The sequence below is a fragment of the Zingiber officinale genome, chromosome 3A, assembly GCF_018446385.1.
Source record: "Zingiber officinale cultivar Zhangliang chromosome 3A, Zo_v1.1, whole genome shotgun sequence".
Taxonomy (NCBI): Eukaryota; Viridiplantae; Streptophyta; class Magnoliopsida; order Zingiberales; family Zingiberaceae; genus Zingiber; species Zingiber officinale.
In genome coordinates this window covers 18,590,820-18,611,561 of record NC_055990.1, presented here as the reverse complement: position 1 = coordinate 18,611,561, position 20,742 = coordinate 18,590,820, and the positions used below count along the sequence as shown (strand labels likewise).

The following is a 20,742-nucleotide window of genomic DNA, read 5'->3' as shown; positions in this document are numbered from 1 at the left end:
ATCAAGATATATACATTTGGTCAATTATTTATTGCATGTGGAAACGATGCTGTGATCTGTTTGTACTCTAAAAATAAATTACTGGAAAAAAAAAGATATTAAGAAAACTCATTGGTAAACAAGAAAACAATGCCATTGATTAATAATAACATGTGTTAAAGCTAGCAGGGAATACAAGATGTGTATTGTTTGGTACTGTTACAAGTGTAAAAAGTGCAACTACAGGAATAAAGAACTGAATTATATTCACTGCTGACAATTCATGGAGGTGACGATTTGCTGGCTTTAAACTCTTTAAAAAAGCAGATTTCTTCGAAACCACTTAGAAAATTGCACGAGGTAAACACGAGTTCAAGGTTAAGCAAATCAATAACATAAAAGGAAACCATGAAACTCAATGAGTTAACAGAATAACAGTAAGGATAAATTAGTTGAATTCTAGCTCGCTTTGTTCTAGCCAACTTTTACACATTCCTAGTTTCTTTCTTCCTATTCCTATCCAAGAAAACACGGTGAATACGAAAAAGAAACGAAACTACCAATTGAAAGCACATGGATTGTACCTGGGATAGCCGAAATGATATAGTTAGGCTGCCGTAAGGAGTGTTTTTTTCTCATTCACATCAATCCATTTACCATGATTAATTGTTTCTTGGACATATACACAAATATCGTCATCAGAATCAGAAAAAAGACATGATAGATATGGGTCGAAATTCGGATTCGGGTATACGAAACCTAACTCGACTAGATGGGGTATTAATCGATGGGCAGAGTAATTATTTTAAAAAGTCGGGTTTAGATAATACCCTTGTGTCGGGTCAGGCTCGGGTAGGATTTTTCCTGCCCAAAATCTAATCGGTATCCAAATTTATTCATCGATGTGATGCTGTTTTTTTTATTTCATTTCACAATAAATAAATGTTGTTCATCAACGAAAACATAATGGATTTTTAAAGATATACATGTCTGTATATGTTTTTTTCCTTATTATTAAAGGAAAACACACGTTCACATTTTTATTTGTCTTTTATTATTATTATTATTATTATTATTTAATATTATCAACTTACAAATTTGTGTAAATTGACGAGGTTGAATTTACATGATAAATGATAAGATGACCGATGAAAAAAATGGACGATAAAAGTAGTGACCGATTGATGTGGAGGTCAAAGTTAAATAATCAAAATGATAGGATCGGATAGACTATGAGCCCGAGGAGTGCAGATCAAACAAGGTTAGCTGAGCGGACCCTGAGAGCTTGTCGGGCGTGAAGGGCTGACCAGACCGTCTGAGCAGTCGTCCTCCACACTTACAACGAGGCTAAGAATCAAATACTAAGTTATCCGATCCACCGCCTTGGCCGATTGGATCTTAGGTCCGATCAGATGTAATACACCTCTCCGACAACAGTAAGACCAAGTGAAGAACAAGTCGATGGCTCCATTCAGTCTGACCAAGCTGGTGACGTCTCGACCGAGTGGCCTTCGGTCGGCCTACAGCAGGACCCACATACACGTCTTATCGTGCTCTTTTGGAAGTTTGTGCCATCGACAACAGAAAATATCCTGCAGGCAAATCGTACTTTAGAAGTTTCTAGTCTGTTACATCATAGATTTATGTGCTCGATTAAGAAAATGTGTCAGAAACACTTTTTGACTTATTTTTTTCTTAAGAAGCTTTGGAAAACGTGCATATACTTTGGGATGTATGCATATTTCATGGACACTACAGTAACACTCTAAAAGAAGTCTTCATCTATAAGTGAAGGTATGCGATGCTTTATATTTGAAAACTCTCATTGCGAGAGTCTTTTTACTGTTCTTCTCCTCCTCATATACGGATTACTGACTTAAGCATCGAAGGGTCAATGTCGATGATCCCTTCCCTGGATCGGCACTAACACTCTTGGTTTTACAAGACAGCGCGAGATTTTCATCTAGTCAAGTCACATTCCCAGTTAACTATTTTCTCAGTTTTCGGATAAAATCAATAAATAAGTTAAAATTTTAATAAAAATAGTCAAAATTATTATTTTTTGTTTTACTTTCGTTAGGGGTATAAATTCCTTTTATTTATTTAATTAATATATATATATTTTTTTAAAAAAACAAAGTTATCGGATACCCGACATCGAGTACCCAATATTAGTTGGCTACTGGACTTGTGAATATCTGACCACATCGTGTAGTGATCAGATATTTTTTTTCCTAACCAATATATCGAATATCTGATCATAACTACGTACTGAATCTGATAAAATCAAACTCATGCTCACCCCTGATAATTGATCATCATACTGTTGAAATTTTTTTTGTAGAAGTTAATTTTCCAAATTATATTGCACTTTTCTTGTGGTTAATTATATTCTCTAGTAATTATTAATCTGTTGAGATATTCTTGTAAATTTATATTATATTATATTATCTTAGAATTTGAACTCTTTACTGACTAATTTTTAATGAAGTCTAAAATAAAATTAAGTTAATATCTTTTTTTTTTACACTAAAATAATTTTAAAATTTATTAATAATTTTCTCTGGTTATATTTTAGATAAAATATATATACTATTATGATTCTCTTTAATCTCACATCTTAGAATCAGTAATACCGCGAGCCGAGAAACTTCTATAAATACCTTGGATTGACAATATTAGAAAGCATATATTTCTCTATCTTTTGGCTAAGATCAAATGTAGTATCTGCTCTTATTAGTTTAATATCTGATATAAAAAATTAAATTAATTTTTTATGAGAGAAAATTTATTACAGTAGCTTGCAGCGGTGCTCTTGCATTACGCTATTGCATGAGTCTAATGCACCCTTATCAAGTCTAAATTATTGACTTGGGACACTAATTTATATTTATTATATATATATATACAGATTTGATATGCTAAGCGATGCTTTGTGTGCGATCGTGAGCGACGCGCAGACGTGGCGTTGCCAGTTCGATTTCGCTACAAAAAAAAATATGACATTTATTCTCTCTCCCCTTTTGCCTTTTTTAAAACACTTCTGCGTGAGAAATTTTCCAAATTACCCCTTTCGCCTTTTTTAAAACACTTCTGCGTGGGAAATTTTCCAAATTAAAATCTCCCTCGCTGCTCTCTCTCTCTCTCGCTCTCACCGTCTCCGTCGTCCGTCGGACCTTGCGCCTCCCGCCGGGAAAGTTTCACTGGCGTTTTCAATCTCACAACTGCTATGAGAGCTTACCACCTCTCTCCATTCCCAATGGTAATTCGTTTCATTTTAATTTGTTATTCTCTACTGTTATAGCATACATATATTAGAAGGATTAATTCTATAACACGTAGGGACGACGGCGTCTACAAGCCTGCAGGCTTCAGTCACGTCTGCGCGTTAGCTGCTACACGTTGTAACAGCTACAAACATGAAGCAACTACTTGGTAAGTTGGTTTTATGGTAGATAAATTTTCTAGCAGATACTACCCCTACAAATATTTAAGTTCATGTATAGCAACTTGGATGTAAAATTATTTGAAATTATTTTTTACTGATGTAGCGTCTTTGCTTAGTTTCTAAACGTTGCATCAACTACTTCGTAGCAAACTGTCCTTGTAGCTGTTACAACTTGTAGCAGCTAACTTGGAAGGGCGATCGTAGAAGGAAGGATTTATGCTACGACGTGCAAAGCCGACGCCTGCTACAAACGCCTGCAGCCACTTGGACTTCCTTTGCTGCTACAACTTATAGTAGATACTTCGACAGTTAACTGCTACACCTTGTAGCAGCTAACTGTCTATGTAGCTGCTACAATGTGTAGTAGCTACTTCGACAGTTAACTGCTACATCTTGTAGCAACTAACTGTCCATATAGCTGCTACACAACTACTTCGACAGTTAATCGTTACACCTTGTAGCAGTTAACTCTCCATGTAGCTGCTACAACTTGTAGCAACCGCTTGGTAAATCATTTTTTTACTAGCTATAGTTTCTAGCAGATATTAATCCTAAAAATACTTGTTAAAAAAATTATTTAAAAAAATTTATACTGTTGCAGTGCCTTTACTTTGCTGCTACACGCTGTAGCAGTCACTTCGACTAATAACTGCTACTCCTTGTAGCAGCTAGCTTGAAATGATGACGCTGCTATAACGTGTAGCAGTTACTTCTTCGTTTACGTTCAACAAGATGTTACTTTGCATTTTCAACCAATAATAAATAAATCATAGCAATCTCAATTTTTTATTTAGATTAATTAAATGAGGTTCTACACGTCATAGAAGCAACTGCAGTACGTTGAAGTAGTTAGTCATCAGAAGTTGCTACACGGTGTAGCAACTTGTCAAGAGTGGCTGCTACACTGTGTAGCAGCCACTCAAAAAATAGGGAAAAAAAAATTATACACACTCAACAAATTGATTTCTAGAATATTCCTTATCTCTAACTAATGTTTCTCCTAACTTTCACTTCAATTTCTCAATACACCTACTGCTTTGGCAGGTGCTTCACCACCTACATGGCATGCATGATGAACTCAAAGAATGCCCCCACGGGCTGGATCAGCTGGTAAGTTACCTGGTTGTTTGCTCAAATGGCCAAAGATCGAGGGTCGCCAGTTGCACACGGGAATAATATTCCTGATCTGTTGGTCAAAAAACTCCTAAGACCCCAGTCAACTTTCCAGCCCAGCACTCACCGTGATTTACTCCCTCTGAAATCCTGAGGGGCCAGGCTTAGGGGGCCGTTAGGGTGGCGGTTCCACCTTTGCTCAAATGATGAACTCAAAGAACTGAAACAAGGTGGCTGCAGGGAGGAGGTGCTAAAATAATAAGAAACTTAATTGATAATAAGTGCAAGTTTAGGTTTGCTTAATAATGAGATTCCTGTGTGATTTCGCCTGTGTTCTGTATTATCTGCAATAGCATAAGAGATTAAATATCACCTTCAATTGTCTGATTGGCTAAGCCTTTATCTTTAGATCAAGAAATATATATTTGGTTAATTATATAGCATGTGGAAAGATGCTATGATCTGTTTGTACTCAGAAAATAAATCACTGGAAAAAAAATATATTAAAAAAACTCATTGATAAACAAGAAAACAATGCCATTGATCAATAATAACTTATGTTAAAGCAGGGAATACAAGATGTGCATTGCTTAATGTTACAAGTGTAAAAAGTGCTACTACAAGAACAAATAACTGAATTATATTCACAGCTGAGAATTCATGGAGGTGACCATTTTCCGGCTTTGAAGTCTTTATAAAAAGCAGATTTCTTCGAAACCACATAGAAAACTGCACGAGGTAAACACAATTCAAGGTTAAGCAAATCAAAAACCTAAAAGGAAGAAGCCCAATGAGTTAACAGTAAGGATAAGTTTGTTGAATTCTCGCTTTATAAATAAACTAGCCAACTTTTACACATTCCTAATTCCTTTCTTCCCATTCCTATCCAAGTAAACACGGTGAATACAAAAATGAAAGGAAACTACCAACTGAAGGCACATGAAATATACCTGGGATAGCTGGAATGATGTAGTCAGGCTGCCGTAAGATGTCAAGGAGTGTTTTTTTCTCATTCACCTTGATCCATTTACCATGATTGTTTCCTGGACATATACACATATCATAACTTGGGAAGAATCAGAAATAAGACATGATACATCATCATTTTGTTGAAAAACTAGGGAAGAAGTTAATTTGTAAAATTCCTATTCATTATCAAAGATAAAACTAAAGCAATACAATCAGTTTCACTTTCATGATTGTTAGACACTTAGATTATAGACATCGTGGATTCATCACAAACCACTCAATCTTTAATTTCCAGGCATCACGAGTTCACAACCTTGTCGTTTTCCTCAAGGTTTAAAATGTTGTTCCTAATAAAGCTATAGATAAATAAGATGTTTGTGAACAAGCTCAGTAATATTAAATAGTACTAAATTCACATTGTTAATATTCATGGACCGAGATTGTAAACAATTTATATAAAAATTTATTTATTAAGTTGTCTATTATAATAATATTTTATTCATTTTTCTTCAAATTCATAAACGGAACAATATTTTGCAAATTTTCATAATTTGAAAATTCCTGTAGTATATTAAAAATGAAGAAACAATATAAGTTTCATTATTAGATCACTTTTTTTATGTAGATATGAGGACAACAATGTCTCTAGTTGAGATCAATAAGAAGCTCGAGCTTGATACGGATTTCAGAAAACCAGGATAAGCAAACCTGGAAAAGAGACTCTATTATCCAGCTCTTTCTCTAAATCCTTATCTTCATCAAATAGGCCATCAAGACCAGACTTCACTGTGCCATCTAACAGATACTTGAGAACTTCCTTCTTTGATAAAAGAGTCCCCATGCTAGCCTGATAAGTTAATCACATATTCAAAATCCCCCCAAAAAAACAAAAAAAAAACAGAATCACTCTTATAGATGTCTCCTAATACAAACAAACCTGATAGTACAATTCAACTGCATCTCTAGTATAAGCATGATTCTCATCCCATGGTAATGGCTGGGAACTTTCTGAAAACATGTTTTAAAAGTCAAGGATTTCATTTTTTCCATTTTCAAGATCATCTCATCACAAAAAGTAATCAACTCTACTGTAAATTAACTCGTCATAAGGATATCATGTCGAGATGGGATGAGAACACGTCAGTTTCACAGAAGTCCTCAATGAAGTCACTGGACATAACCTCTGCATAAAGAAGTATGACTGACCAATGAAGAATCCCACTTTTGTCTAATACAGGTTTTCTCACTCCAGTTAGTTCTTGATACTGGGCCTTCCCAAATTTTAGTCCTCTATTCTCCAAAGCAGATGAAAGCATCTAAACAGCATCAAAAGACAGGAAAGTAGTCAAATTGAATGACCTGGAGATAAATCTTCATATTGCTAGCATGGCTTACCTTAGCTGCAGCAACGACTTCTAATATTTGAGTTTTTTTATTTTCTTCTTCTTGCCTCTGCAAATCAATTTGCACAAACAATTTCTTCATCTCTTCATTAGAGGGCATTTGTTCAAGTCCCCTTTGACAAAGTGAGGTGGCTTCAGAAAATAGGTTCAAGGAAAAGGCAGCCTTGGCAGCTCTATAGTATCCCTATCAACCATTTTAAATTTACGAATTCAAGTTGATCCATCTTGACACGGAAATAAACTCAAGCAATGACATGAATAATAAACTAAGAATGATATTAAACAGGAAAACAAAGGATGACTAATCCACAATAATAAATTTACAGTCTCAGACTAGACTGATGTATCTAGAAGAAGAAATAAACTCAAGCACTCATGATAAACAATTTTTTAATAACGAATTTAAGCATAAAAATTCAATTGCTAGTGCCTATCCTGAGCAATACTAGTATATGGAGGTATCATTTACATGCAAGATAATAATCTCACGAAGAGAAGCTTCAATCAAGAAGAACCAACCTTGACATTCATTGGGCATAGCTTAATTGCTTCTTCAGCATCAGTTAAAGCACGTCTATGATTGCCCATGAGCAAATTCACTTGGGCACGATTAGCAAAGATGACTGACTGTTCTGAGTCATTGAGAATTTTCTGATCAATTGCCCTGGTGTAACAATCAATTGCCTCCTTGTAATGCTTTTTACCCATTTTCACAAACTGATTACCTTTTTCCTGAATGCTGTAATTTCATTAGCCGATAGCCATAATGTTGGATAAGGAATACAGCAACTTGATAAAGTATGTTTAACAAAAGCAGAATCATAGAACAATATAACTTGGTTAAATAAAGGAAATTTATTTATATTTTACTTATTTTTCCTTCCTCTGGTTAAATGAGTGACAAATGGTTATGTTTATTCCTCAACAATGAATTTAACAAGAGTGTATCTTTAATCTGTCACAAGGAGAACACGCACTTATGAACCTCCAAGGAAAAACATTGTCTTTTATATGATCTTTTGTGTGCCAGTTTACAAAACTACACTGAAAAATAGCAAGACAGAATTACCCTTCACTTCTTTTTGTTTCAATTAAGGACGATGATACATAAATCATTAAACATCATGAACGAATAATCACAAAAAAAGGTCATCAACTTGTTTGCAAAGTGTGTAACAGTCTTGGAAAATGTGATTACGTTCTGCCGTTACTTATTTCTTGAAAGTTCATTAGAAATATGATCTTTGCTTGCAAGAGTGAAGTTCCACACGTTGTTTTCACCCAGAGATTACAAAGCAAAGACTTCGTCAACTAAGAGTCCAGGATATCATTTCCCACATTTTGGCTTTGTAAAGATACCACAGTTGCAGATTCCATGAACAACCAACCCCAAAGTAAAGAATTGGAACTTCTTTTCCTCTTGTCTTATATAATTTGGCATTTCAAATATCGTCAAATCGTGATTACGCCACAAGAGATTAACTAGTTCTAGTCACCTACTTCATACATGGTAGTATAAAAGACTCCTCTTTAGGTTACAATTCCTTAAACAACACTGTAAAAAAATAGCAATGCAGATTTAGGTAACGAAAAGATTAGAATTTTTCTCAATAATCACCAAAAAACCAATTTTTTATATCAACTAGTACCTATCAGGAATCAACTAAGAAAAATTAATTCACAAATACGACACGATCGAAAATCTACCAACTAACCTTGAGCTCGATGGCGGCGGATTCTTTGATGGCGGCGATTGCCTCCAAGTCCGCCTTCTCGCTCTCAGAGACAGGATACGCCCCCGCGTCCATCCATAGCGCCATCTCTCTCACTCTTCCCGGCGCCTCGACGATCTCTCGAGGAGCGGCGGCGGCGAATAAACCTCTTCAACAATCTGTGATGCGCCCAAAACTTGTGAGGTTCTGGGGCTCGGGTACGTGTTAAACACACGGGGAACGAGCCCATTTAAATAGGGATAAAAAATGAGAAAATTTATGAAATTGGAGAAGCCAAAATAAAATAAAATTAATAGAATGTATTATTTTAAAAAATAATTAGTAAAAAAAATATAATTCTCGCATTTTTAAATACTATCAAAATGTAATTAACATTCTACATCACCCATTATTTACCTCCGAGCTATATACTTTTTTAAAAAATTTTAAAATTTCTCAAATTAATCAATTGTTCATATTCAAATTTATTCTATATAATAAAATATTATTATTGTTATTTACATAATTGTTTTCTTAAAACATGCGGCCCAGCCCGAAACCCGCCCGTGGTTTCTTGGCCCAACTTGTTTATTAACCCACACGCACCTCTCTTCGTCGTAAACCTCTTTGAGGCAAAATGCCGAGCACCTTCCACGGTCTCACCCGAAGGAAGCCACCGGCGGCCATCACGAAGAAGAAGAATAAGAAGCGGAAGAGATCAGTCATCGCCTTCCCCAAAATGGCACCTGAACTATGCCCTGAAGTTGAAGAAGTCGAGGATGAAGAGGATGAGGAGGACATGGAGGAGGGAGCGGAGGTGCTGGGGTTCAAGCTGAAACCCTCCGCTTCTTCACGTTTCCACGCGATCCAACCCTTAGGAAATTTACTTCTCCTTGGAGGCCCTTCCTCTTCCGCCAACGCCCGCGACGTTGGCCTCGGCGCCCTCCGCATCCTCCCTGACGACCTCCTCCTCGACGTTCTCGCCTTCCTCCCCGCGCGAGACCTCGCCGTCCTCTCTTCCACCAGCCGCTCTCTGTACGTCTTCGGCACCCACGACCCTCTCTGGCGCACCCTCGTCCTCGAACGCTTTCACGGTGACTTCCTGTTTTGCGGCTCTTGGAGGTCGACCTACCTCGCCTCTGCATCCAGAACCCTGCCACTGCCTCCCTCTGAGACTCTAGTAATCAGGAACTTCTACTCGGATTACCTCTTCCAGAGCTGGCTCTGCGCCAGCATCGAGATGAAGCCCGAGTGGCTCAAGATCGACAACATCGAGAGGCGCCGTGGCATCTCGGTCGAGGAATTCATTGACACCTTTGAGGATCCTAATAAGCCTGTTTTACTACAAGGATGTCTCGACACCTGGCCGGCTATGAAAAGGTGGAACCGAGAACGACTAGTGCGAATTTGTAGTGACGTTAAATTCGCAGTTGGTCCAGTGGAGATGACAATGGAAAGGTATTTCAAGTATTCTGATGCCGCAAAGGAGGAGCGGCCTCTTTACCTCTTCGATCCAAAGTTTGCAGACAAGGTGCTCGAGTTGGGTTCTGAGTATGAGGTTCCAATATACTTCAGGGAAGATTTGTTTTCTGTGCTTGGAAAGGAGCGGCCGGACTACCGGTGGATCATAATTGGACCTGCGGGTTCTGGGTCGTCATTCCATGTTGACCCAAACTCTACTTCCGCTTGGAATGCAGTTATCAAGGGATCAAAGAAGTGGGTCATGTTCCCACCAGAGATCGTGCCACCAGGAGTGCATCCTAGTGCTGATGGAGCTGAGGTTGCTTGTCCAGTGTCCATCATGGAGTGGTTCATGAACTTCTATGCAGCATGTAGAACATGGAAGAAGAGGCCAGTGGAGTGTGTGTGCAGAGCAGGGGAGGTAGTATTCGTACCCAACGGATGGTGGCATTTGGTGATCAATCTTGAGGATTCTATAGCCATTACACAGAATTATGTAAGCCGGTGAGTCTCTGTGTAACCTTTTAAGTGTTTTTGTTTCCATTCCAAGCTACTTTAGATTCTGAACTGATTCAAAATACTGAACTTTTTCTTAACACTTAGCATCCCTTGAACGTGAGCTTGTCTAGTGAGTAAACTGTGCCATTTAAAAATCTACAATCACATACTTTTGGTCCATTAGCTTGTGAGGCTTCACCATTGACCCAAACTGTTTAACGTCTAGTTAATAGTAGTTTTCCAAGCCTATAAAACCCCTTGAATTGCCCACATCTCCCCATGTGAGACCTTACTAGATTGTTACATCTTGGACCTTGTTGAAACATCAAATTTAAGTAAGACATGACAGACCAATTTAGCCTATATTGGAGATTATGGGTTTATTGAGGAGTTTTAGGCCTACATGGGTTAGGTTTAGTTATTTTTTATCAAGTGGTTCAAGTTCAATCATGTAAGTGCATCCCTATTAAACAACATTCCCATATTGACAATATTAAAAATTCCTTTTCATTTCAACCTACCATAGCAATCCACATTTTCAGGTTGCATATGTTTTGGTGTTGTAAGAGCATTGTTCAAACCATGTATAAGTCATAATGCAGATTATAATTTTCTAAATGGAGAACCTCGGAGGGAAGCATTACAAGTAACCTAAATTCACATCTAATTATTCTGTAGAAATACTCCTTGTAAAAGCTACTTGGCATCACTTAGGAAAATGAAGGCAGGCATAACCTATCCTTGTGTATCACTTTGATCTTGTTCGGTACATTGGTTCATGATACTTATAGCCTGTAGTTTGATGGTTGAGTTATTAAGAATGGCAAGCATGTATGCTTGTTATTCATCTTCAGTTTGAAAAGTTGCCTCCATGTCTTTGTGGTGCGCTGGTTAGGTACTCAGCGGGGTAATTGGGAAATGATGACCATTCTGTTGTTGCTAATTTGAATTTAGACCCACCTTCTCTTCTCAGAATATAGTGTGCATCCCAAAGATATGGTACATTTTTTCACCTGTAATTGTCAATTTGAATGTCTGCTCTTCTTGTTTTAGCCTTCTTTTCTTGTATAATTCATATCACATTGTAAAGTTGAAGCTGCACAACACATTCCAATACTGTGTTGGAAATACTGATAGACTACATCTGTCAGCTTAAGGATATAATCTCTTGCTATTAATTGTAGTAAATATGCATGGGTGTATGTATTGAAGTAATTTTACAACATATTACACTTGGTCTATCAGCTGCCACAAATCAGAAACTGCTCTGCCCTCAATAGTGAGTGGCCATAAGAGATCAAGTGGGATGAAATTTGAATGAGTTGAGGGTAAGTTAGAGTTCAACCAAATTGGAAGTGGTTCAGCCAAGGTGGATGTGTGTGAGAGAGGCGATTGTCAATTTATTTAACCTGCTTGGGAGTTTGATGGATCGTTTAAGGATGGTGAAGGTTGGGACATAGTGAAAAGCTAAGATGGGTGGCGGTGCTTAACTGGAAATGGCCAATTTAGTGGGTTGGAGTGGAGTTAAGTAGGGATCGTGTTATGTGGCTCGAAATGCGGTTAGAGTGTTCGAACCAGAGAAAACTCTATTGCTTTGCATGTGTTCTCCGATCCCCCAATTGGTTGGGGTCATTAGCCTGAAAGTGATCATCTGCCCAATGTCTTCTGCTTAAGTTCTTTGTTGACACTGTCTGTCCCTTTATAGTGTTGTATACATGCCCTCCATCAAATGGTCTTGATATTAAGATGAGATTGCCAATGTTTTCTCTGACTCAGAATTTTAATTCTTACTATGCAGGAGTAATTTACTGAATGTTCTGGATTTTCTTCAGAAGCCTAATGCCAGAGAGCTCGTCTCCGGAACCAAAGACAGGGTAAATCTGTTCGATAAGTTCAAAACTGCCATTGACGCATCATATCCTGGAATGATCCATGAGGTCACAGCAAAAGTACAGGAGAAGATGGCCGAGAAGAAAAGGCCATCGTTTTGGGAATCTGTTACTGATGCCAAGGCAGGAGGATTCAAGTTCTCACTGATATAGCTCATGGCATGCCCAATTCATTTCTCTTTATTCTCATTTATTCCCGATTTCTTGCACCCGATGCAATATTCCAAACTTAAACATTTCTCTTATTTAGCTTACTTAACTTTTATAATACTCAAATCACTTGGCATATTTCCGAAATGTCCCTCCATTCTTTCACGAAATAATCATTGATTTCTTCATATTTTTCCTCTATTAAATATAAAAATTCATTGTTCTCAATTTACATTATTGAATTTAGAATTGAGGACTTAACTATATTAAGAAAGTTTTTACAAGTATATTAATTTTAATTTAAAGAATTTAAAATTCTTTAACTTTATCAATTAATTTTGTCCATTTGGACTTGAGTTAGCTTGGATCAAATTTTGAATCACTTTAAATTAAAATTAATCCACTCTTAATTTAAAAAATATTAAATTTTTGAATGATATAAGTTCCGTGTGAACTTGATTAACAGATTTAGAGAATTTTAAAACATTTCAAATTAAAATATTTTTATAAACCTTGTTAATGTATTAATATGCTTATATCTAAATAGATTGATAGACTTAAAAAATTTTAAAACGTTTTAAATTAAAATTAATGTGTTTTATTAAACCTTTTTAATGTACCTATATCCTCGTATTTGACTTCGATAGAAAGAAAGAGAAGTTAATCCTTAAATATACTTGCGCGGTCCAGTAACTTTCTTATGTCGTCGTTTTGGGAATGTCGCAGATGCTAAGACCGGAGTATTCAAGTTCTCAATGATGTATCTTGACTCTTGTGGCTCGTCCAATTCAACTCTCTGTGTACTCGTCTATTCGCGATTGATCGCTCCAAATATTATTCCAAACTTTCTATTGTATTGATCGCTCCAAATATTATTCCAAACTTTCTATTGTAGGAGTAACTTGGATAAACATCCATAAGGATTTTCTTATGTTCCTTGCACCATCGTCTTATCGCGGTCTCCATACAACAGAAAAATAAAAAATAAATAAAAAAAAAATACAGATCCCTTCCCTTTTTGTAAATAAATAAATGACAAACCAAATTGCTAATGTTCCAATTATTTCGTCAAAAAATTCCTGCTCTCCTTGGTTACATCCGACGGATAAAAATCTCGACCTCGCATTTCCAACTGCTTTGGATGCACGCCACGTGTACCTGACTTCAGTCCTTCCGTTTCTTATTAGTAAGCAACGCTTCGCCTTTTCCTTCTTCATCCTTGAAACCTCCGCTCTGCCTTTTTCCGTTCTTCCTCCTTGAAACCCTCCCGGTTTAATCGCGATGGCGACTTCCGATCTCCCCGATCTCTCTCAACTCTCGATCGATCCAGGTTCCAATAGATTCTGCTCGTTATGCAACTGTTTCCATGGTGTCTCTTCCTCGTATTCCTTCTCCCTTAATTATCTGCCCATGTGTGCTATTTAGATTTTATCGCTGCTTATTTTCTAGATTTCTATCTGTTTGGGTCTGGATTCTTGTTTTCCTATGTTTCTTTTATTCAGTTCCAAGTAATGCTGGCAATTTCCGCCTACTTGGTGGCCATTCCCTGGGTTATTAGATACTCGCTTAATTATCTGCCTTGTATGCTATTTAGATATTTATCGCTGCTTATTTTCTGGATTTCTATCTATTTGGGTCTGGATTCTTGTTCTCCTATGTTTCTTTTATTCAGTTCCAACTAATACTGGCAATTTCCGCCTACTCGGTGGTCATTCCCTGGATTATTAGATACTCCCTTAATTATCTGCCTTGTATGCTAATTAGATATTTATCGCTGCTTATTTTCTGGATTTATATCTGTTTGGGTCTGGATTCTTGTTCTCCTATGTTTCTTTTATTCAGTTCCAAGTAATACTGGCAATTTCCGCCTATTTGGTGGTCATTCCCTGGGTTATTAGATACTCCTTTAATTATCTGCCTTGTATGCTATTTAGATATTTATTGCTGCTTATTTTCTGGATTTCTATCTGTTTCGGTCTGGATTCTTTCTCCTATGTTTTTTTTATTCAGTTCCAGGTAATACTGGCAATTTCCGCCTACTTGGTGGTTGTTCCCTGGGTTATTAGATACTCCCTTAATTATCTGCCCTTGTATGCTATTTAGATATTTATCGCTGCTTATTTTCTAGATTTCTATCTGTTTGGGTCCGGATTCTTATTATTTCTTTTATTCAGTTCCAAGTAACCGGCAATTTCCGTTACTTTGTGGTGGATGTTCACTGTGTTATTAGATATTCCCTTAATTATCTGCCGTTGTATCCTATTTAGATATTTATCGCTGCTTATTTTCTAGATTTCTATCTGTTTGGGTCTGGATTCTTGTTCTTCTATGTTTCATTTATTCAGTTTCAAGTCATACTGGCAATTTCCACCTACTTGGTGGTTCTTCCCTGGTTATTAGATAATAATTCTCAAGGAATAGGTACGTCAAATTTAATTGGGCTTGTTATCAAATGAAGGCAGCATGCTTCGCTGTAGAAATTCAATTACAAGGAGTTCTTTCCTCTGAAAGTTATGAGTTTAGGTGTCCTTTCAATGTTCTTCTACAGAATGTTCTGCTTTTGATACTGTTTGCAGTATTTCCTTCTTTTTCTAGAATGCTAAGTCTGTAAAACTTTGAAAGAAGTTAGAGACTTATTTTGGAGCATCTGTCTTAAGGGAAATTTCTGGCATCCAAAGTAGTGTATAGTCTGCTAGAAATATAATGAGTTGGAAGAAGTACTAAAGCTCAACAGATCTACAAAATTTGGAATTTCTTTTCAACAGTTTGTTTAATTTTGTAAATAACTAGTTAGTTTGGGTTTGGGGATGGAACAGACTATCCTTGCTACTTCTCCTAAAGTTTTCCTGTAGATTATAACTAATTTGTAGGGGGTGTCCAAAGACAGAGAAATGGATGGTGAATCTTGGTGCTTGTTGCTTATTACTATCATTTTCATGTTCATGTTCTATCTGTTTCAGTGTGCAATTTCACCAAATAACTCCAACAATCCAATAATTTATATAAAAAAATTGTATATTTGTTTTATTAGGTCCTCCTGAGAATACATCTGAATTTCCAACAGTTCCTATACATATTGTCACCAGTGCATCTCAGCTGCCACCTGAATTTCTTGATCCTCCAGCTGATAAGCAGATTGTTATTGGTCTTGATTGTGAGGGCATTGACCTATGTCGAGAAGGAGCCCTATGTGTAATGCAGGTTATTTAATTCTCCTTCGTCTTCTTGTTAAGATGAAGCTCTTCTAAATGAACTCTTTACTTCACATTTGCAGCAAATTTTAATCAAATGATTTTTTTTTAAATGGTTAGTTTATGAAATTTTGACTAGAGTCTGCCATCTACAACCACCTCAGTTTAAAAAACAAATATCTGAAGCATTAATATTTTATTCAGTAAACAATGTTTTAGAAAGGATGTATACATAATTGATGTACCATCACTTTATTTGACAATACTCAATAGATGTTAATAGTGGTTAATCATCTTTAAATCTAATTACTACAGAGTGAACAAAAAGCATTGTTCTCTTACTGACTTGTCTTCTGTTATTTATACCTTTTCAAGCTTGCACTTGCCAATGCAATTTACCTTGTTGATGCAATCGACGGTCATGAGGCACTCATCCAGGCTTGTAAGCCTGCACTTGAGTCAACTAACATTCTGAAAGTCATTCATGACTGCAAACGGGATAGTGAGGTCTGTATTTAATTTAGAGTTTTACACATTATCAATTTGTTATTACTTCTCAGTTATTCACTCCCTATACAATTCATGTAATCTTCTGTGTTTACAATTACAGGCTCTATATTTTCAATATGGCATTAAACTAAACAGTGTTTTTGATACTCAGGTAAACATTATTATTGTGATTTTTTATGTGCTTTTCCTTTTCAAAGAAAGTGTTTGAACACCATCCCATCTTCTTAGAAGTATGCCAGTCTGCTTAGTTCATGGTTTTACACCTTTCATTAGTTAACAAGGATAATTACAATGTGTATATGAACTGCTAGATTTGATTCCATTTTCTTGTTAATTATTGCTCTACTTAACCGTCTTACACCAGTAGTTTAAATTGTCATCACAAAGAAAAATTTATTACTCAATTGCACAGAATATAAGCTGATTCACTAGTTGCTTTTAGAATCTGTGAAAGGAAAATATGAACATCTTACTAGAATGGAAGAGCTCTTGAGACGATGACATTCTCAGTGCTATTTCCATGTAGATTGCATATTCTTTGATAGAGGAGCATGAAGGAAGGAAGCAATCACCTAATGACTACATATCCTTTGTTGCGCTTCTTGCAGATCCTCGCTATTGTGGTACTTTTCCCCAACCATGATTTGTTTTGCCATTATAGATTCAATTTGCAATCTATTTTTGTAGTATCTTCATCAGCATATATGGCAAAGCTAAGATTCATATATAAGATTTGATTTAGTTTGTTATTTACAATTTAGTTCATCTTCTATGGATTATATGGAAATAGCGTTTTCCAGATGGATAATTAAGTGATGTTGTTTGTATTTGTATCTTGTATTTTGTTTGATGATATTCAGCTTTTTCATGCAGGAGTTTCCTATCTTGAAAAGGAAGAAGTGCGAGATCGATTGAGACAGGTTTGATTCTAATGTAATATGGTTCAAATGGGTAAATAAACATTACAAAGAAAATATAATTGTATGTACTCCCCCCACACACACAAACAACTATTGAGCTCTATGTAGAATTTATGTATTTACCGAGATCACATGTTTCTCTTAATTAAAGTTCTCTTTTATTTTTATGCAGTAAGATTATCTTGCTCACTCCACATCTTCTGTTCTCACTTCACATCTTCCATAAAATTTCCGTTGAGAGGTCAAGCACTAAATTGGTGTCCACCTCCTTTTTAGGATCCTGAATTTTGGACATACCGACCAATGTCTGAAATAATGATTCGAGCAGCTGCTGATGATGTCCGTTTTCTCCTTCATATCTACCAAAAAATGATGTTGAAACTGAACAATAAATCCTTGTGGCACCTTGCACTTCGTGGCTCACTCTATTGCAGGTGTTTTTGCACCAATGATAATGAGTATGCAGATTGGCCATCTCTTCCTGTTCTTTCAGGTCTTCATTTTTACATTGAAAGTTAAACTTAATCTTAGTTATAAAATCAATTACAAGTAGCTATATGTAAGATGCTTTTGGCCATTTATCATATTCTACAATTTAGAGAACTTTTTCTGGTTTAGTTTTCCTGATTTATCTTGTCTGATATTAGTTATGGGTTCACTTTTTTAGCTAATCTGTGATATGGAAGTAACATTTGAATTAGAAGCTTATGTTGCCTTTCAAAGTATCTTTGTTGGCCTTGTTTTTTTGTACTTCAGCGTGGTTAACAGGCCATGCAACCTTCACAAGTATGCTGATGACAATGGGATGGGCATCTATGATCTGAAACAATAAATCAAATCAAATTTAAAAAATTCAGTTTATTAGTTTGGGTTTTTTATAAGTTAGATAAACTTATTGATTTTGGTCCAATTTTAGGTTGAACCTATACAAACCATTAAAACCAACTAAATAAAACCTATAACATTATAACACTCATTTTTCTTGTGTGAGTGTATACATAGATAGCCATAGTATTGCTTTATTGTATTCCTTATTCAATATAACCCTTAAACTATAGTGATTTTTATTGTTTTTTAAACAAAAAACTTGGTTAGAAAGTAGCTTTTTTGGTCTTGACCACAAGATGCATTCCTTGTTTGAGGCAGGCGGCTAGGTTAAAGTCCTAATAGTCATTATACGGATTTGAACTCGGAACTTTGCCAGAAACTCTTGAGTCTATCTCGCTTACCACTAGACTAACCAATTGTTGGTTTCACCCAAATCAAAATCAATTTGTTCACTTTGGTGTGGTTTCAATGGTTTGGATTGGGTTTTGGTTTTATTTTTTATTTTTGAAAACCAACATATTTTGGTTTGGTTTCTACTTTTTAGCAAGCTGACAAATCAAACCATGCACACCCTTTGATGACTGATTAAACAGTAGATCTGTGAAGAAACAATGAAAATTTCTTAATATCCCAGATACATAGATTTATTTTCAGGCAAACAAGAACATTAACATGGCAGTTGTTTTCTGTGTTATGTTATTTAGAGGACCTAATTGCTGAAGGTTATTCTCCTGAACAAGAAATATTATCGATTTTAAATGTTCCTCCTGGGAAGATGGGGCGAGTGATTGGTAAAAGGGGAGCTTCTATCCAGTCTGTGAAAGAATGTTGCGGGTATGTTTTTTCTGTCTCTATCTTGAACTAAATATTCATTTCAACCAGATACCTTTGAATAGAAATAACTATAATGAGTTTTTGTTTCTACTTTCTCTTCCAGTGCGGAGATCATTATTGGTGGTGCAAAGGGCCCCCCTGACAAGGTAAAAATGCTTCTACTTCTCACTTTTATATGATTTTTGTGAACGCAGCAGAGTGATGATGTAAAAGCTGCTGTCATGAAACAGTTTAACAATTCATATAAAATCTAGTAGGCCCACTCTGTACAAAATATTGTTCCACAGTTTGCATCCTAAAACATTGACTTTAGCAAGGTTTAAAGTATCCCTCATTTGCCAAAATTTTAATCTTCATGGAATGGTGTAGTTGGTATTATGTCATAGTAACAATATTCAGCATGCTTTTGCCCATTCAGAAGCATATCTACTAACAAACGATTGTATGTTTGATGCAATATTACTACATACATTTTCTTTTCCATTCTTGAAATGAAACGCACCAGTAACAAAGTGATTGTAATTCCATGCAATATTACTACATACGTTTTCGTTTCCTTGTAATTGGATGAAATATTACTAGGCCTCAGCCTGATGTCGATAATGGTTGTAGGTGTTCATCATTGGGCCTGTGAAGCAGGTCCGGAAAGCTGAAGCACTGCTTCGAGGACAAATGCTCGATTTTTAAGCAACCTCCTGCTTTGGTAACTTCTACCGCTGTGTGGATCCTAAATAGTTTTTTTTTGAAAAAAAAAAAAATAACGTTGTATGGTTTCGTTGATCTGTTGTCAAGCAGTAAGTTTGGCTAACAACTAAAGTTCATGCAAGTTGTGTTTTCGTTTACTTCAGAATGGTTGGGTTGCGTGTTTGGATGATTTGACATATGTTTTTTGCTCGACTTTCCGTCTCCAATCGAAAGAAAGTGCACTAATAAAAATTAAAGTCGATATTTTGTGAGACAAGAAGAGGATTTTTTTCAACCTTTCATAAACAATACAACATTTTTTTATTTGTTTTATATATTTATTTGTCGGTGCAATTGATTTCTATCTGAGAATTTGTGTCCTAGTTGCAAAATCAATTATCACCGATTCAGTCCAATTCTATCATTCTTGGGAAATATGAACTAGGCTTCAAAAATTGGTTGATTATTTTTCTAAAGAATCTTTTCTTTTTTTTTGCGCGCTGTAAAGCAGAATATTAAAGGATCAAAATTTGAATTTTAATAGGGAAAATCCTTTAAGAATATTTTGATTATTAAACCAATAAATAAAAACAATACCTCTTGCTCCAGTTAGCAAGAGTAAGAGTCCTTCTAATGATAATAATTGGACTCCAAATGCAATGGCCTAGTAGTATATGAAATCAATTTTGACGATACTTGTGGATTCTGCCCACAACATATTGTTTCATCGTGCCGTAAAAGCCCTTGGATAATGGGACAGTAGTTAGGTCATTTAAGTTGTTAATCATATATATTTAAGGGCAATGCATTATATGGATTTTTCTTTGGTCGGATGATAATAAGTTTGGTACAAGTGTCATTGTGTATAATCCTTTATAATCACATAATTAAAATTATAGAGAATAAAATATAATTTAATATTATTTGATTCAATTTAAATAATGTAATAAAAAATTATTTATTGGAAGATTTTAATGTATAATTTAATTTAATATTTTATTGTATTATCTTTTGTTATAAAACTATATTAATATTTTCAAAAATATAAATTTATTTTTTAAATAAAATATCAAAGATAGTTGCCCTCAACTAAATGCATCTAAGAATGTTGATCGTTTAGATGAGTATTTATAAATACTTTTTGATTTATTCC

General features: G+C 35.7%; 3 protein-coding genes and 1 pseudogene across 4 annotated transcripts; 3 read left to right on the top strand and 1 right to left on the bottom strand.

Annotated features, from left to right (window-relative positions):
- The first annotated feature begins 2,670 nt into the window (after window positions 1–2,670).
- On the top strand, window positions 2,671–2,831 carry LOC122054260 (annotated as a pseudogene).
- A 2,225-nt stretch (window positions 2,832–5,056) lies between these two features.
- Window positions 5,057–8,852, bottom strand: LOC122051243 (tetratricopeptide repeat protein 4 homolog). 2 transcript variants are annotated; one of them, XM_042612257.1, is made up of 8 exons: window positions 8,628–8,852; window positions 7,432–7,644; window positions 6,905–7,096; window positions 6,625–6,825; window positions 6,447–6,527; window positions 6,218–6,356; window positions 5,491–5,583; window positions 5,057–5,269 (listed from the first exon to the last, which is right to left on the bottom strand). In XM_042612257.1, the coding sequence occupies exons 1-8, from the start codon at window positions 8,730–8,732 to the stop codon at window positions 5,199–5,201; spliced, it is 1,095 nt and encodes a 364-aa protein (XP_042468191.1). In that variant the 5' UTR covers window positions 8,733–8,852; the 3' UTR covers window positions 5,057–5,198. The 2 variants fall into 2 exon arrangements, with proteins under 2 accessions (XP_042468191.1, XP_042468193.1); XM_042612259.1 differs by having other exon boundaries at window positions 7,432–7,651; window positions 8,628–8,764.
- A 395-nt stretch (window positions 8,853–9,247) lies between these two features.
- Window positions 9,248–12,810, top strand: LOC122051242 (F-box protein At5g06550-like). Its single transcript, XM_042612256.1, has 2 exons — window positions 9,248–10,589; window positions 12,382–12,810. The coding sequence occupies exons 1-2, from the start codon at window positions 9,262–9,264 to the stop codon at window positions 12,623–12,625; spliced, it is 1,572 nt and encodes a 523-aa protein (XP_042468190.1). The 5' UTR covers window positions 9,248–9,261; the 3' UTR covers window positions 12,626–12,810.
- A 1,002-nt stretch (window positions 12,811–13,812) lies between these two features.
- On the top strand, window positions 13,813–19,648 carry LOC122051241 (egalitarian protein homolog). Its single transcript, XM_042612255.1, has 10 exons — window positions 13,813–13,952; window positions 15,654–15,823; window positions 16,189–16,320; window positions 16,424–16,474; window positions 16,850–16,946; window positions 17,197–17,243; window positions 17,520–17,736; window positions 18,776–18,905; window positions 19,009–19,051; window positions 19,518–19,648. The coding sequence occupies exons 1-10, from the start codon at window positions 13,904–13,906 to the stop codon at window positions 19,590–19,592; spliced, it is 1,011 nt and encodes a 336-aa protein (XP_042468189.1). The 5' UTR covers window positions 13,813–13,903; the 3' UTR covers window positions 19,593–19,648.
- Window positions 19,649–20,742: the final 1,094 nt, after the last annotated feature.

What these genes read in the sequence shown, in the direction of transcription:
- LOC122051243 (XM_042612257.1), bottom strand. Translation starts at nt 8,732, where the DNA reads ATGGCGCTATGGATGGACGCGGGGGCGTATCCTGTCTCTGAGAGCGAG. An exon ending in AAGTCGTTGCTGCAGCTAAG is followed by an intron (nt 6,826 to 6,904) that starts GTAAGCCATGCT and finishes GATGCTGTTTAG; the next exon opens with ATGCTTTCATCTGCTTTGGA. An exon ending in TCTCATCCCATCTCGACATG is followed by an intron (nt 6,528 to 6,624) that starts ATATCCTTATGA and finishes GACTTTTAAAAC; the next exon opens with ATGTTTTCAGAAAGTTCCCA.
- LOC122051242 (XM_042612256.1), top strand. Translation starts at nt 9,262, where the DNA reads ATGCCGAGCACCTTCCACGGTCTCACCCGAAGGAAGCCACCGGCGGCC. An exon ending in ACACAGAATTATGTAAGCCG is followed by an intron (nt 10,590 to 12,381) that starts GTGAGTCTCTGT and finishes CTTACTATGCAG; the next exon opens with GAGTAATTTACTGAATGTTC.
- LOC122051241 (XM_042612255.1), top strand. Translation starts at nt 13,904, where the DNA reads ATGGCGACTTCCGATCTCCCCGATCTCTCTCAACTCTCGATCGATCCA. An exon ending in GAGCCCTATGTGTAATGCAG is followed by an intron (nt 15,824 to 16,188) that starts GTTATTTAATTC and finishes TACCTTTTCAAG; the next exon opens with CTTGCACTTGCCAATGCAAT. An exon ending in CAAAGGGCCCCCCTGACAAG is followed by an intron (nt 19,052 to 19,517) that starts GTAAAAATGCTT and finishes TAATGGTTGTAG; the next exon opens with GTGTTCATCATTGGGCCTGT.